General features: G+C 39.7%; 1 protein-coding gene across 1 annotated transcript in view; it reads right to left on the reverse strand.

Annotated features, from left to right (window-relative positions):
* LOC140481207 (testis-specific gene 10 protein-like) overlaps window positions 1–18108 on the reverse strand; it is a gene marked incomplete at its 5' end in the record, with an annotated part of 130382 nt that overhangs the window by 45552 nt on the left and 66722 nt on the right. The window contains 3 exons of the mRNA XM_072577039.1: window positions 4666–4817; window positions 10187–10264; window positions 12041–12214. Coding sequence (XP_072433140.1) covers window positions 4666–4817; window positions 10187–10264; window positions 12041–12214 — 404 coding nt within the window. The remainder of the gene's footprint in view (window positions 1–4665; window positions 4818–10186; window positions 10265–12040; window positions 12215–18108) is intronic.

Below are 18108 nucleotides of genomic sequence, written 5' to 3' on the forward strand. Positions count from 1 at the left end.
TTCCTCTGCACCCGTTCCAGTGCCTCCACATCCTTCCTATAGTATGGCGACCAAAACTACACACAATATTCTAGATGCGGCCGCACCAGAGTCTTATACAACTGCAGCATGACCTCAGGACTCCGGAACTCAATTCCTCTACCAATAAAAGCCAGTACGCCATATGCCTTCTTCACTGCACTATTTACCTGGGTGACTTCTTAAATGTCACCCTCTCAAGCAATTAGTTTCAGCCAGGGTATCCATTCTCTCTTCATAACTAAAACTCTCCCAACCCAGGCAACATCCTGGTAAATCTCTCCTACATCCTCTCCAGTGCATACACACCCCTCCTATAATGTGGATTCCAGAACTGTACACAATGCTCCAACTGTGGCCTAAGCAACGTGTTATTCAGTTCCTTTAAAGCCTTACCTAGTAAAAGCAAGTATCCCATATGACTTCTTAACCATGTTATCTACCCATCCTGCTACTTTAAGAGACTGGTGGACATGCACACCAAGGTCACTCTGATCCTTGGTGGTTCCCAGGGTTCTACTATTCATCATATATTCCCCATCTTATTTGCCTAGGCCAAGTGAATTATCACAAACTTATCCGGATTGAATTCATTTTGCCATTGATCAGCCTATCTGACCAACCCATCTCTATCCTCCTGTAATCTAAAGCTATTCTCTTCACTACTTCTCCATCCTATCAATTTTTGTATCATCCACAAACTTACTGATCAACATCCTACATTCAAGTCTATATATACCACAAACACCAAGGGCCCCAACAGTGATCCCCGTCAACACAAGCTTAGTCACAAACACACTCCTCAACTACCACCCTCTGCTTCCTACCACAAAGCCAATTCTGGATCCAGTTCACTACATTGATATAGATACGCTTGGCTACAACATGACAGATTGTATTAGAACACTGGTGCTGCTATTTGCCTACAGCACCTCATGGATTCCTAGTTTTGAGCTATGAAATCTATTGTGAATTCTTCCTATTTACTATACTGATAATCACACAACATGATAACGCAAAGTGTCCTCCGTATGATGATATAACATCAACTTCAAAGTGTGAAAGATCATTCTTTCCAATGTTGTGGGCAAATGCATTTACAGCAGGTAAATTGATGAACTCCATTATGGAGCCACTGTGCCAAAACTGTTATCAGAAAAATATATGATCTACTGTTTACAGGTGACAGCAGCATGATTGTCCACATTGCATCAGATATGCAACGGTTCTTGGTCTCCTCAATTCTGCATACAAAAAACTTAGCCTCTCATTAAATGCTGTGAGAAGTCTGTTAACCCTGGTCAGTCAAATATTCACCTATGTAGATGATACTATAGACAATGTCAAGCACTTTGCATACTTTGACAGCTACTTCTCTCAAGAGGACATCACTCACAATCAAGTTGCACCAGCTAAACTTGTCAAATGCTAGTTCCTGTAGATTGTAAGTTTTTCCACAAGTCAACAAAAGTCTTTATGTGTTCAGCAACTATCCACACCACATTCCTGTGTTGCAGTGAGATATGAACCGTTCATCAGTGATACACTTTCCAGCATTAGAGAAATTCCATGAGCATGCCTCCACCACATCCTCCAGATCCAAGGGAGGAGCATCAAACAAATGTTAACGTTCTTCTTGAAGTCGGCCCCATGAACATTCAGTCAACATTTCTGCAAAATCAACTTTGATGGATGGGCATTGTGTCTGGATGGCTGAAAATTACCACTAGGCCTTGATTTCCCAACACTCAAACTCTCAACATCAGAGGAAAGAGCCATCACTTTAAAGACACACTGAAGCTCTCCAAGCTTGGCAGCATTGACACCAATCATTCATAATAGTGACACTCAATGATCAATCATATTGCATTAACTTTGAGCCACAATGCCTTAATGATGATGAAGAGCAGCTGCAGAGTAAAAAAGAAAATGAAGCAAATCCTGCATTTTGGATCTTACTATGTCATTGGATATCCTGCCCTATGTACCCAAGTACCTCAATTGAGAGTCCATCTGTTCAGTCACATGAAGATCAACAGCAGAAACTTGTAGAACTGAGTAAACTTCATCTCAAATCAAGGGGCCAGATGATGACAGTGTATCCTCAAGACGTAGTAGTTTGGTTAGTGCAGTGCAATATAGCTACTTTTGATGTTAGATGTTGAAGTTCCCTATTCAGAGTATATTCTGTCCACTTTTTGACCTAAGTGTTTATTTCAACATGGAGTACTGCTGATCCATCAGCTAAGGGAGGAGCAGCAGCTGGTACTTGGCAAGAAGTTTCTTTGCTCATGTTTAATATAACACCATGAGATTTTATATGGTCTAGAGTGTAAATTTTGAGGCCTATCAGGACCATTACCCCCTCAACTGTATACCACAGTGCTGCCACTGCAGTAGGTCTGTCTTGCTAATTGGACAGGCCATAACTGGGGAATCTGAAATGTTGCTGAAAGGTGCACGACAATTTTGGCTCAAGTTCTGAAGTATTTGTGAGAAAGATTTTATCGGGTCAGTTTCAACACATTGTTATACGTTATCAGATTGAATCTGATACTGAACTCAAAGCTAAATCGACTTCTCTAGTTTTGTGTTTATGCTTTTTTATAGCGGTTTGATACAACTGATTCAGAGGAAAGTTAAAAATCAACCACAAAGCAGTGGGTCTTGGAGACTACTGAATATTGTATTGGATGAAACTTTTATTTTTTTTTAAAACTAGAGCATTACAGCATCCAACCACAGCTGATTTCATAAACCAACAATGATCTCCATTTAATAAGATAATATTCAGACTGATTTTTTACATTGTACCGACCAGAAGCATGGGAAATTTGCTACAAGCCTACTGTTTATGCCAAACTTTGTCCATCTGTCTTCCACCTTATCACTAAGCTGCCACTTTGTTCCTTCTTCCCACTCACTCTATTCCTCTCCCCAGCTGCACTCTCCCTACGCTACTTGCTCTCACTGCCTGTCTTAAAAAATTGCAGAATCTCTAATGTCAAGTACTAATGAAAAATCAATCAAACAGAACCATTTCTCCCCAGAGATGGTTCCTCTCCTACTGAAGAGGAGTGGCAGATGGAGTTTAATAATTGTGAGGTGCTGCAGTTTAGACGGGCAAATCAGGGCAGGACTTATACACTTAAGGTCTGGATAGAGAGTTCGGTGTGCAGGTTCATAATTCTGTGAAAGTGGAGTCCCAGTTAGATTGGATAGTGAAGAAGGTGTTTGGTATGATTGCCTTGATTGACCAGTGCATTGAGTATAGGAGTTGAGAGGTCATATTGTAGCTGTACAGGTCATTGATTAGGTTACTTTTGGAATACTGCATGCAATTCTGAGTCTCCCTACTATAGGAATGATGTTATGAAACTTGAAAGAGTTCAGAAAAGATTTCCAAGGATGTTGCCAGGGATGGAGGATTTAAGCTATAGAGAGAATCTGAATAGACTGAGGCTATTTTCCCTGGAGTTTTAGAGGTTGAGGATCGACCTTATAGAGGTTTTTAAAATCATGCATAGGGAGAATAGCCAAGGTATTTTCCCCAGAGTGGGGGAGTCCAAAACTGGAGGGCTTAGGTATAAGGTGAGAGGGGAAAGATTTAAAAGGGACCTAAGGGGCAACTGTTTCAAGCAGAGAGTGGGGTATGTGTGGAAGGAGCTGACAAAAGAAGTGGTGGAGACTAGCACAATTACAACATTTCATAGAATCCCTACAGTGTGAAAGCAGGCTATTTGCCCATCGGGTCCACACCAATCTTCTGAGGAGCATTCCACTCGGACCATCAGCACTACTCTATCCCTGTAACTGTGTATTTTCCACAGATAGTCCACCTAGCCTACACATCCCTGGACAGTATGGGCAATTTAGCATAGCCAGTCCACCTAACTGCACAGCTTTGGACTGTGGGAGAAAACCAGAGCACCCAGAGGAAATTCACACAGACACGGGTCGAACGTCCAAACTCTATACAGACAGTTGCCGGAGGCTGGAATCGAAACCAGGTCCCTGGCGCTGTGAGGCTGCAATGCTAACCACTGAGCCACCAGATGGGTATATGAATAGAAAGGGTTTAGAGGGATATAAACCAAATGCTGGCAAATGGGACTAGATTAATTTAGGATATCTGGTCAGCATGGACAATTTGGACTGAAGGGTCTGTTCCGTGCCGTCCAGTTCTATGATTCTATTTAAAGTTGTTTGTTATTTCAGATTTCCCAGCATCAGTATTACTTTATTTTTGACTTGATACGTGTGTGTGGACATCTGATAATGTGAAATCAACTATCTACCATTACATTAAAAAGCAGTGAAGAAAATATCTCTTAGATTCTAATACCAGTTCACTCTCTAATCGATTGCTTCTTACTCAGTGCACATGGAAAATAAAAGTGAGAAAAAAATGCATATTTAAGCTAGATCATGACCAAACTGAAAACCAAAATGAGATTTTCTGTTGTGGTCTTCCCAGAAGTACCAGGTGCACATCATGTAAAATTGCTGAGTCCCAGGTATGCATTTTTGTTCAAAAATTGTTCTAAAATGCTGAAGTTCCAAGGTTTCTTAAGTTTACAAACACGGGTGTTTTTAAAATGAAACATGTCATCTATTGATTATCTTCAAATTACCACACTAATTCACCTGATCTGGTTGTTTTCTGCTCTCTGCCTGCACAGTTCATCTTCAGTATCAGATGACTTTCTAGCCAATATTTTGACTTCTTCCTCCAGAGAAGTTACACTATCTTTTAGACAAGTCAACCTAGAACGATGTTCCAATCTTTCATTTTCTAACTGTAAGGAGCAAAACAATGCAAATCTGAGTGACAATACACAAACTGTGCTTAATGTAGGTTTCAGAGACACAAGACATTGTTGCAATTGTAAATAGATTTTTTCTGATAAGGAAGAGCAACTCTAAATATAATGTGATAAGATGTCTGAAGTTATTAACAAAAACTGGCTTTTGAAACATTACGTTTTGTGGTTATCCAAAAATTGATTACATTTTTGTCATGGTAGAAGCATATGTTAAGGAAAGGACTTGCATAAATGGTACTGAATAATCCTAGATAATTTTAATGTACATATAGATTGTGTAAATAAATTGGTCTGGAGTATGAGTTTGTACAGCATTTTAGAGCCAATCTGGGAGCAAGCTGCCCCTCACCAGGTAATGTGCAATTACATTATGTACAATAATGTGCAGGATTAATTAGTGACTTCACAGTAAAGGAGTATCTATAAAGTGAGTACTGATCATCCAGAGTGAGGCTGATGACATAATAGTGCAAAATTAGGAAATGGTGGCATTGTTGAACAGATATTTTGCCATGGTCTTCACTGTAGAAGAGAGAAATAACTTCACAGAAATACTTGTAACTCAAGATTGAAAGGAAGAGAGAAACTTAAAACAATTATAATAGTCGGGAAAAGGATACTAAGAAAATTCTTAGAAGAACAACAAGTCCCTAACATTTAATGGTTTGCACTCTAGAGTTTTAAAATAAGTAGTGGTTGGGCTTGGTGTATTGAAGTCATTCAGCCTATCAGGTATCAAAGGAAAATTGTTAGAATCTAAAGTTGGTTATAGCAGGGCCCTTAGAAAATCTGAATGCAATCAGATAGAATGCAAAGAAAAATTGTATTCAATTAATCTACTAGAATTCTTTGAAGAAGTAACAAGCACTGTAAATGAAGGGAACTTGTAGATGTAGCACACATGGATATCCAAAAGACATTTGTAAAGATACCATATCAAAGGTTACAACACCAAATAAGAGTTCATGATGTGGGTGTAATTATCATGAGTAAAGGATTGATTACCATCAGGAAGCACAAAGTAGAGCCAAAAGAGTATTTTTTATTTTGGCAATCTGTGACTAGTAGAATGCCAAAGGGATCATTGAAGGGCTTTAATTATCTACAATCTATAGCAATTATTTGAACGAAGAGACTGAACATACAGTTGCAAAATTTGCTGATAGCACAAAGATAGGTAAGAGAGCAAGTTATGTAGACAGCGTAAGAAATCCATAAAGGATTGCACATAGGTGATGTGAGAGCAAATATTGGCAGATGGAAAATAAGGTGGGAAAATGTGAATTTATTCATTTTGGTAGAAATAATAATCAACATATTATTCAAAGCAGAAAAACTAGAACTGTGAGGTACAGAGGAATCTAGATGTCCTGTTGCATAAATGACAAAAAAGTTAATATCTACGTACAAGTGAGGAAGACAAATGGACTATTAAGGAATAGGGGAATAGAATATAAATATGAAAGTTTTGCTACTGTTGTAAAAGGAAATTGTACAAGGGAAAAACTCAGCAAACCTGGCAAATTCTATGGATAGAAAATATCCTTTATGTAAGAAGACATTTGGAATAGTTTGTACAGTTTTTGGCTCCTTATTTAAGGATATTTTATCTCCACAGATGCTGCCAGACCTACTGAGGTTTTTCCTTGTACAATGATTTGTGTTTATGCAAAAATGGTTCAGAAAGATTTACTTGACTGATGCCAAAAGAAACGTCTCGAGAAAAGGTTAGACAAGTTAGGCATGTAGGCATTGTATTTCAGAAGGATAGACATTTTATTGAAACGTATAAGAACACAAAAGAGGAGGTAGCGATTTTAAAAGGATTGCAGGATGTAGGGTGTGACTTCATTCTGAACACAGTGCAAAGAGAGGAGGCAATTTTAAAAAGAGCGCAGAGAATGGGGATGAAAATATTCTGAGCAAGCACACAAAGAGGTGTAGCAAGTTTAAGAAGAGCATGGAGATTGAGGTTGGCTTCATTCTGACAAGAGTCAACAGAAGACAGGAAGATTAAAAACAGCATGATGGAGTGATTTCATTCTTAACACTGCGCTAGAAGTTTAGGTAGCAATTTGTAAAGAACATATTGTTCTGAACACAGCACCAGGAAAGGAGTATGAAAAAGATATGGCATCACAGGAAATTTGTAAGTTGGTGAGAAACTGCTGTTAGGGAGTGAATCTGTATAGTTTAAAACAAAAGAAAATAGCATTTACAAAGTTGAAGCAGCTTTCTGGATTTCAGGAAGAAACATTGGTAAAAATGTGTAAAATTAAATCAAGTTAAAGGAAAACAAAATAAAATGAAATGAAGAAAAATAATGTTAGCATAAGTGAAGCAAAGACAAATTACAAAGTAAGTTTTAATACCAAAGCAAGTTTACAATTATTCTAAGGCTAACAAATAGTTTTGAACAAGATGGCAAGTCAGTGGGCACAAATGAAATTAATATATGGGAAGTCATGCACATACCATGTGTCCAAATAAACTCTTCTGCAGGAAGTGTCACCAACTACACAAGCTTGAATTCTATTTCAGAACTGGAGCAATGGCTAGAGTCACTGTTGTGTACCTGCGAGGTGAAAGACTACATGGATAGCACATATCTGTAATGTGTAATGAGGTAAATTTGATTAGGGAGCTTAAGGTGAAGGAACCCCTAGGGGGCAGTTACCATAATATACCAAGAATTTATCTTGCAGTTTGTGAGGGAGAAGCTGGAGTCTGATATAACAATATTATAATTGAATAAATTTAATTACTCAGACATGAGGGAGAAGCTGGCCAGAGTTGATTGGAAGGGGAGGACAGTGGAGCAGCAATGACAGGAATTTGTAGGAAGTAATTGAGGAGGCATAGCAGAAATTCATCCCAAGGAAGAAGAAACATATTAAGGGGACAATGAGACAACCATGGCTGATGAGGGAAGTCAGGGTTAGCATAAAACCAAAAGAAAAAGCATACAAAATAGTGAAGATTAGTGGGAAGCCAGAGGATTGGTAAGCCTTTAAAACAAGCACAGGATAACTAAGAAAGCAATATGGGGGAGAAGATGAAGTATGAGGGCATGCTGGCTCATAATATAAAATATTGTAAGAGTTTTTTTTAGATGTTTAAAAGATGACAGAGATAAGACTGGATGTTGGGCTGGTGGAAAAATGAAATTGAAGAAATGGTAATGGGGAATGAAGAAATAGTAAAGAGACTGAAGAGGTACTTTGCATTCGCCTTCACGGTGGAAGACAGTAGCATACCAGACTTTCAAGAGAGCTGCCTGTGTGTGTGTGTGTGTGTGGGGGGGGTGGGTGTAAGGGCAGGGCAGGGGTTGGAATAAGAGGGGAATATAGTGGTCATTACTAAGAAGACGCTGGGAAGTTGAAAAGTCTGAGGTAGATAAATCAGTCAGACCATAGGATCATAGAAGCTTTACAGTCTGGAAACAGGTCATTGGGCCAATTGGGTCTGTACAAACCCTCTGAAGATCATTCCACCCAGATCCAAGCTAACACCTTATCCCTATAACCTTGCACTTACCATGGCTAATCCACCTAGCTTGCACATCTCTGGACACTACGGACAATTTAGTAGGGCCAATCCATTTAACCTGCACATCTTTGGACTATGTGAGGAACTGAAGCACCCAGATGAAACCCACACAGACACAGGGAGAATGTGCAAACTCCTCATAGACAGCAACCAAGAGCGAAATCTAACTGTGGTTCCTGGCACTTTGAGGCAGCAGTGCTAACCACTGAGCCACAATGCCTCCCAGTAGACCAGATTGACTACACCCCAGAGTTCTGAAGGAGATACCTGAGGATTGTAGAGACATTAGTTGTTATCTTTCGGGAATCACTGGAATCAGGGAGGATTTAAAAATGGCTCATGTAACATCTCGGTCTAAGAAGGTATTGGGACACAAGGCATGAAATTCTCAGATGGTAGATGGTGGGACTATCCTATGAAGAGATATTGGGTAAACCGGCTTTTTATTTTCTGCAGCTTCAAAGAATGAGGGATGATCTCATTTTAACTTACAAAATGCTTAAAGGGATAGACTGGGGAGATGCAAGTCAGATGTTTCCCCTAGTTGGGGAGTCTAGGAACATTGACAGGAAAAGGCCAAGCAGCCATAGACTCATAGAGATGTACAGCAAGGAAACAGACCCTCCGGTCCAACTTGTGAGGCTGCTTCACCATTCAATGAGGTCATGGTTAATGTAGCCTCATTCCATACTCCTGCTTTAGCCAATATCCCTGAATACCTTTCCTTAACAAAATTATCAATCTCCGATTTAAAATTAACAACTGATTCAGCATCCATTGCCATTTGTGACAAAGAGTTTGAAACATCCATAACCCTTTGTGTGTAGAAGTGCTTCCTAACATCTCTCCCTGAAATTTGGCCCCAGTTCTCAGACCATGCTCCCTAGTCCTAGAACTCCCAACCAGTGGAAATTATCTTTATCTACCCAGTCTTTTCCTGTTAATATCTTGAACACTTTGAACCAACATGAGCCCGGGTCAACTCACGATACTCTAAGTGGGGTCTAGCCAAGCTTCAGTATAATTGCAGCATAACTGTGCATTCTTGTAATCCAGTCCTTTATCTATAAAGGCCAGCATTTGATTTGCACTAGAATTAGGGAGCACATTTTTTAAATAAGAGGATGCCATGTAGGACTGGGAGAAGGAGAAACCTTCTTACTCAGAGGATTGTGAATCTTTATAATCATCTACCTGGAGGGGCAGTGGAAGTTTAGGTATGTTTAGAGAGTTTCATAGGTTTTTGATTACCTGGAAAGTAAAGTGTCATAGGATAAGGCACTGAAGTGTTTGATTAGCCATGATTGTATCAAATGATGAAGCAGACTCAATGAGCTAAGTACCTACTCTTGGTCCTATTATGAGAAAACTTAACAGGGTGAATGAAAGAGGATGTTTTCCCTTGTGGGTGAAACTGAAACCAAAAACTCAGTTTCAAAATGAGGGGCTGAAAACAGAGATGTGGATTTTTTTTTTCCCTCTTTGAGTCTATGGAATTCTCTTCCCCAGAGAGCAATTAGAGTCAGATTATTTAGTACTTTTAAGTTGGGTTATGTAGAATTTTCATTGGCAAGAGTTAAATGTTATGGAGAGCAGACAGGTAAGTAGAGTTGAGCCCAGAAACACATCTGCCATAATCTCATTAAAATGGCAGAGCAGGCTCAAGGGTCTGACTGGCCTGCTCTTGTTTCTATTCCATAAGTTTGTTATGTTAATTGAATCAATTTATTCTTTATTTTTAGAAAAATCACTATTTTAATACATTATTACACATTTATAAAAGTTAACATTACTGTGTGCATGGAATTCTTCAGGTCTTCTATTCTTTGCTCCAGATGCGATCTTTCATTAATTGCCGTCTCCTGAGAAATCTATTGCAAAATGGAGACCATTAAATACTGAGTTTCAAACTAGATTTAATGTTATTCACCTACTCAATTCACAATTACTATTCACAATTTATATGTGACTTCACTATTCCATTGTTGCTTCAACTGAGATTAACAATTTATACCCAGGCCATGTCTTCTCTATCTTGTCAGAGACATTAAACCTTTTACTTTAAACAGATCATGAACTATTCAGTATACTATCCCATGGCAATTTCAAAGGTAGAGCAAGTGTAATCATTATGATACGAAATCACTAAAGCAGCAAAAGCACAAGCTAAAGATAGAATATTAGCAGAAAAGAACATAATCCATTTGGTATATGATTTGCAAAAAAATGGTTGTTCACAGAAGGGCAAGAAAACAAAATAAAAGCAGAATTAATGTATCCATATAGCATGATGATCCCAGATTACCTTAAAACATTAAAACTACAAAATGTAGAAAGAGAGACTCAACTCATTGAGTCTGCTGTCATTGAAAGAGATCATGGCTGATCTGATAATCCTCAACTCCACTTTACTGCCTTTTCCGAATAACCCTCAATTCCCTTATTGATTAAAAATCTATCTCAGTCTTGAATATACTTAGGAATCCAGCTTCAACAGACTTTGCGGTAAATAATAAAATTAAAAATTCACTACTCTCAGAGAAGAAATTCTGTCTTAAATGTGCAACCTCTTAATCTGAGTTTATGTCCTCTGGTCCTAGGTTCTCCTGCAAGGGGAGACCTTTCCACATCAATCCTTTCAAGTGCCCTGAAAAAATCTTGTATGTTTTGATAAGTTCACTTCTCATTCTTCTATATTGCAATACATACAGGCCCAGTCTACTCAACTTCCAAAGGGGTGTACAGGACAGAGAAATTTAATTCGATAATTCCAGAGTTTAGGGTTGCAGCAGCAGAAGGCACAGCTATTAAGAATGAAGTCAATAAAATTGAGGATGTCAATTTGGCACCACAATCAACTTATTTTTCAATTGAGCTAATTTGTGGGTTTGTCATTATGGACTTGCAATGTTAGAGATCAATTTAAGTCTAGCAATTTTATAACAAGAAGAGTATTAGGAGACGTCACACTTCTAACTTCTAACCGATAAAATGAGGTAACAAAATTAAATATCAGCTGAAAAAAATAAGTTAGCACCAAAGATGTAAATTACTTGTTAGGACCTTTAATGTGGAAAGTATACATTTAAATCAAAACATGTTTTCAAAATTCCAGATGAGACCTAACATTAGTTAAATTAATAGCCAATTTCAACAGATGCACCACAGCAGTTTCAGGAATTGACTGAAATTTATGTGAGACCAGAAACAGGGTATGGATCATAATTTCAGGTAGACTAACACAAAATACAGCTTGGGAAAAAAAATGACGGGAAGTAACAAATTAAATGAAAAGACGGGTGAGCCTTATTCCTGTTATGTTCCTGGTCAAAGGGAAAAATAAAACGTACTGTTGCAATCAGCAGCAAGGAAACAATAAAGAAAATGGTGTAAGATGAAATATCTTTTACTCAATTATGAATACTTTTTCTACCTTCATGGCCTGGTAGTGTACATTTTCACAATTCCTACCAAATCCTATGTACTGCATGTCAGATTTAAGGCTGATATGTATTGCCCTATACAGCTTATTCGGATTAATGCTTTGGAACAACAATAAATAAGTTAATTATCAGGCATATACTGTCAACAGCGATTTAACACTGGCTCAGTAAATGGTTTTAGGTTCATGTTGTGCTATTCCTCACCTTTAATCGTTCCCGAAGACTATCCCGCTCTGTGGTCATTCTCCTCAAGTCTGCAACAGCTTCATCACGTTCACATTCTAAACGTCGCAGAACATCCTGCGCTGTCAAACTGTTTTTCTGAGATCTCGGTGACTTGGTAGCATCCCTGCGTAGTCTATTAAGCTCTTCCTGGGCCTAGGTTATTTTGTACAATTAGCATAACAAATACTTAATTGTGTTTTTTTTTCCCAGATTTATGTATAATTGAATTTCTTGGAAACTTATACTGAGATTTCCAGTTAATCACATGTCCCATACCAAAACAGGGTTTTTATATTATAACGATGGCTTTGTGTCTAGCACCATGAAAGTCAAGCCTCTGATTATTCAGCACCATGTTAACAGCCACATTACACAACCAATCATGAGCAATTGAGGACCCTTGCCCATGGACTGGTCGTAACAGAAAAGAAATAAAAGATTCCAGCTGACAGTAAAGATAATCAAAGTGAAACTGTAGAGGACAAGTAGATAATTATTACATGGACTGGCTACATCACACATCATACAGAGATATTTCTATCTGCCTTTGAGATGTTTCAAACACTCAAGAATTAGAATCCTTGCAGTGTGGAAACAGGCCCTTTGGCCCACATCGACCTTCCAAACAGTAAACCACACAGACCCATTCCCCTACCCTATATTTATCCCTGACTAATGCACCTAACCTAGACATCCCTGAACACAATGGCAATTTAGCATGGCCAATTCACCTAACCTGCACATCTTTATGACATGTGGGAGGAAATTGGAGCACCCTGAGGAAACTCTCACAGACATGGAGAATGTGCAAACTCCACACAGACAGTCATCCAAGGCTAGAATCGAAACCCGGGTCCCTGGCGCTGCAAGGCAAGTGTTAACAACTGAGCTACCGTGCTGCCCTAATGACAAACGCAGACCTTGCAAGTACAAACCTGCCAGTTGCGAACCCCAATGCTACACTTAGTCAGCGTGGGGATTGAACCCACAGCCTTGGCATTATTAGCACCACAGGGTAAAAACAATGACTGCAGATGCTGGAAACCAGAGTCTAGATTAGAAAGGTGCTGGAAAAGCACATCTGTTCAGGCAGCATCCAAGGAGCAATAAAATCGACGTTTGGGGCAAAAGCCCTTCATCAGGAATACAGGCAGAGAGCCTGAAGGGTGGAGAGATAAATGAGAGGAGGGTGGGGGTGGGGAGAAAGTAGCATGGAGTACAATAGGTGAGTGGGGGAGGGGATGAAGGTGATAGGTCGGGGGGGAGGGGGTGCGGAGTGGATAGGTGGAAGAGAAGATAGGCAGGTAGGACAAGTCATGGGGACAGTGCTGAGCTGGAAGTTTCGAACTGAGGTGAGGTGGGGGAAGGGGAAATGAGGAAACTGTTGAAGTCCACATTGTTGCCCTGGGGTTGAAGTGTCCCGAGGAGGAAGATGAGATGTTCTTCCTCCAGGCGTCTGGTGGTGAGGGAGTGGCGGTGAAGGAGGCCCAGGACCTCCATGTCCTCGGCAGAGTGGGAGGGGGAGTTGAAATGTTGGGCCACGGGGCGGTGTGGTTGATTGGTGCGGGTGTCCCAGAGATGTTCCCTAAAGCGCTCTGCTAGGAGGCGCCCAGTCTCCCCAATGTAGAGGAGACCGCATTGGGAGCAACGGATACAATAAATGATATTGGTGGATGTGCAGGTGAAACTTTGATGCCTGTGGATGGCTCCTTTAGGGTCTTGGATGGAGGTGAGGGAGGAGGTGTGGGCACAGGTTTTGCAATTCCTGTGGTGGCAGGGGAAGGTGCCAGGCACCACACTCTAATCATCTGAGCTAACAGACCTACGCAAGTTTTTGCAATCCTCATCAAAACCCTTCCAGTGCAGTCTACCTTCCTTCACTAGTTTCACACCAGCCCTTCCAACAGGTCAGGCACTATTGGTGTTAGAGAAGCAGTTACGTTAAACATTGTTTGCTTTTCCATGATGCAATTTTTATTTCAAATTAAGTATGAGTTAGACTTATAACAGAAAAATCACCAGCTCCAATCTACAAAGAACTCAACAAAGAGCACTGTTGCCATCATGCCAACAGGGACAAAAACATTGCTGTTGTTGAAGATGTAAGAAAAATCCAGATCAAACAAATCCATATTTGTCTATAATGGACAGAGTCCAGCATGTTGAATGAATGACATCTTCTGTATAAGTATCAAAAAAAGTGCCTGTACTTTGTGCAACAAAGACTTCAAATGTTTAAATGAATGTCATAAGTTGAATCACTTTAATTATAGGTTAAAAATCACTCAACACCAGGTTATAGTCCAACAGGTTCATTTCGAAGTACAAGCTTTTGGAGCACTGCTCCTTCATCAGATAGCTAGTGGGACAGGATCACAGGACACAGAGTTTATAGTAAAAGATCAGTGACATACAACTGCTGCGATGTATTGAATGAAGCTAGATTGCTGTAAGGTCTTTAATCTTTAAGAATGGGGTTGCAGGTTTCAAGTCATTAATATGTAAATCCCAAATGCATTGTCTGAGTTGAGATGTCACCTTTGTTTTGGAAAACCTTAAGTTATCTCGAGAATGTGACTTGAAAGAAGTTCTGGGATTTACATATTAACGAATTGAAATCTGCACCCCCATTCTTAGTGATTAAAGACTTTACAGCGGTCTAGGTTTGTTCAATACATTGCATCTTTTATGATAAATTCTGTCTTATGATCCTGCCATACGAGCTACCTGAAGAAGGAGCAGTGCTCCGAAAGCTGTAATTCCAAATAAACCTGTTGGACTATAACCTGGTGTTGTGTGATTTTTAACTTTGTCCACCCTAGTCCAACACCGGCATCTCCACATCTTAATTACAGGTGTGATTTAAAATTCAAGCCAACAAAAAGGATGGAGTTAGACGGAGATGATAAATGTATTTCCAATGGGTATTGTTTTCGTCACTATAGAAAACTGCAGTTCAAGAAGTATTACATTGACAAAACCGGAACTTTGATTGTTGGCCCAGACACCATCATTATTGGCCAGTGTTTTATTAGATAATTAGCTAACAACAAAATCCACTTCAGCAATGCTGTAATATGTTCATATAAGTGACTTGAACTGTTGTTCTACACAGTAATGAGAAAACCTCCATAAGATATGAAGAATAACAGTAAGTTATTCTTCCATTAAGGGAAAACACAAGTAGAACTGCATATATGCCCATCTTTTACGTTAATAAACCATGAAATCATACAACAAACATAAACATATTGCAGCATATGTACCAAAATAAAAGAAATTTGAATAACCAGAGCCACATGGACTGTAAATAGAAAGCAAAATGTTGGCTTTCATCAAGAATATCTATGTACAGATATCGTCAAAGCAGTTACCATATATCTTTTTGCTTTCAATCACCAACATCAACACTGCCAAATGCAATGCAATAACTTGCTGACCGTGACATTATTCGTGCTTAAAATTATAATACAGGAAGTTCCTAATGTGGATGGCACGGTGGCACAGTGTTTAGTACTGCTGCCTCACAGTGGCAGAGACCCGGGTTCAATTCCCGCCTCAGGTGACTGTGTGGAGTTTGCACGTTGTCCTCGTGTCTGCGTGGGTTTCTTACGGGTGCTCCAGTTTCCTCCCACAGTCCAAAGATGTGCAGGTCAGGTGAATTGACCATGCTAAATTGCCCGTAGTGTTAGGTGAAGAGTTAAATGTAGGGGTATGGGAGGGTTTCGCTTCGATGGGTTGGTGTGGACTTGTTGGGCCGAAGGGCCGAAGACACTGTAAGTAATCTAATCAAATCTATAAAGATAGCTGCCAGAGCCCATAGGCACTGTTAAACATATCCAGTAAGCCATATTCTTCATATGCAAAGCACAAGAGCTGGTGTCAAAAATTATTTTGTGGACTGCTTTAAATATACTGAATGGATGGTCTTCAAAAATTGATGCATAAGAAATGATATTGGTTGATAGAGAGAAGCACAATAAATAGGAATTTCAGGAAGAAAATGAAGCATCTACACATACATCTATAAGCAATGAGATTGTTACTGGATCAGTAATATTCACTCAGGTGATGTTAGGAAAATAGGATATGGAAACCTCTCATGACAAAGACATGGAAGGCACAGATCAGTTATTTCTTCATGAATGAATGAATTGAGAAAGGCAACTACAATGCTGAATCACAAGTCATTACTTGGTAATGAAGATGTTTTTCGTTGATAAAATGCTATGCATGATGAAAAGCATAAACAATATGAAATGATTAAAAAGTGTCCAATTCAACTGCATCGTACTTTCATTTTTCTAATGCAGCAAATCACCAAACTCTACCATAGTGAGCAGTCTGACCTGAAAAAGAGGTTTTGTTATTATGAAAATCAACTTTATTACTGTGTGTGGATAACAGATGAAGACAGCAGTCTTCATTTTCAAACTGGCCACGGAAGATCACCATCATGGCTCACATAACAAGGAGGATTCTGGGTAATCCAAGATGGAGGATGGGAAAATTTCAGGCTGTAACACTTGCTCCTTTTTTTTTGAGGTATTTTAGGTGCTGAAGGTGATTTCCTTGAATTCCAGGAGCAGCAATTACTGTTTTATATGCTGTTGCATTGTTTTGGAACTTTGGAAAAAAAGTCAAAACAACAGCAGTTTTAAAAGGGAGAAGAACAAAGGAAGCACATGGTGAAGACCGTGCAGGAGAGGGAGAGAGAGGGAGGGAGGGAGAAAAAAATCATTGGACATTGGAGTGTGTCTGGGAAAATTAAGAAACATTGAATTTCACAGCTAATCTTGGAGGAACCTGTTGGGTGAGGTTCACAACACAGAATCAGATAAGTTAATCGTTGTTTTAAGTCTGTCCAATAGAAAGACTGCAGTAGTGAGTACAGTGGGTTCTTTCTTGATTATATGTTTTTGGAGATAAGTCTCTTGATTAAACTTAAATTAATAGTTATGGCTTATATTTTAACCTGGTGCAGTGTTTTGAAGAGGAATAAGATGGTGTTATTTTCTGGGTGTGTAGATTGTGAAGGAGCAAAAATGAGCTTTGCAGTGATATGTACTTCTTGTCAGATGTGAGAGTTTAAAGAGAGTTTAAGGGTTACTGCGGATCATATCTGCCATAAATGCTGTTGGATGTGAATCTTATCAGATCGAGTGGATCGGTTGGAGAGACAGTTAGAAGCGATGAGGAATTTGCAACAGCAACAGTATGTGATGCAAGGCAGTTATAGAAAGGGGGGAAAGTCTCAGATACAGTCACATGGATGGGTTAACTCCAGGAAGGGTAAGAGAGGTAGGCACCTAGGGCAGGAGTCTTTTGTGGATATATCCATTTCAAACAGGTATGCTGTTTTGGAAAATGTAGGGGGTGCTGGATTCTCAGGGGAACGCAGCACGAACCACCAAGTTTCTGGTATTGAGACTGGGTCTAATGCAACGAGGAGTACGTCAGCTTCCAAGAGATCGATTGTGTTAGGGGATACTGTAGTCCGAGGAACAGACAGACATTTCTGTGGCCAGTAGAGAAAAAGCAGAATGGTGTGTTGCTTCCCTGGTGCCAGGGTCAAGGATGTCTCAGAGAGGATGCAGAATGTTCTCACGGGGGAGAGGGGCCAGCAGGTCCACATTGGAACCAACGATATAGGAAGGGAAAAGGTTGAGATTCTGAAGGGAGATTACAGAGAATTAGGCAGAAATTTAAAAAGGAGGTCCTCAAGGGTAGTAATATCTGGATTACGCCCAGTGCTACGAGCTAGTGAGGACAAGAATAGGAGGATAGAGCAGATGAATGCATGGCTGAGGAGCTGGTGTATGGGAGAAGGATTCACATTTTTGGATCATTGGAATCTCTTTCGGGGAAGAAGTCACCTGTACAAGAAGGACGAATTGCTCCTAAATTGCTCCAATATACTGGTTAGGAACATGCGACTGGGATATCGTAGCAATTACAGAAACATGGCTCAGGGATGGGCAGGACTCGCAGCTTAAAGTTCTAGGGTACAAATGCTACAGGAAGGATAGAAAGGGAGGCAAGAGAGG

This window comes from Chiloscyllium punctatum, chromosome 9, assembly GCF_047496795.1.
Source record: "Chiloscyllium punctatum isolate Juve2018m chromosome 9, sChiPun1.3, whole genome shotgun sequence".
NCBI classification, from domain to species: domain Eukaryota; kingdom Metazoa; phylum Chordata; class Chondrichthyes; order Orectolobiformes; family Hemiscylliidae; genus Chiloscyllium; species Chiloscyllium punctatum.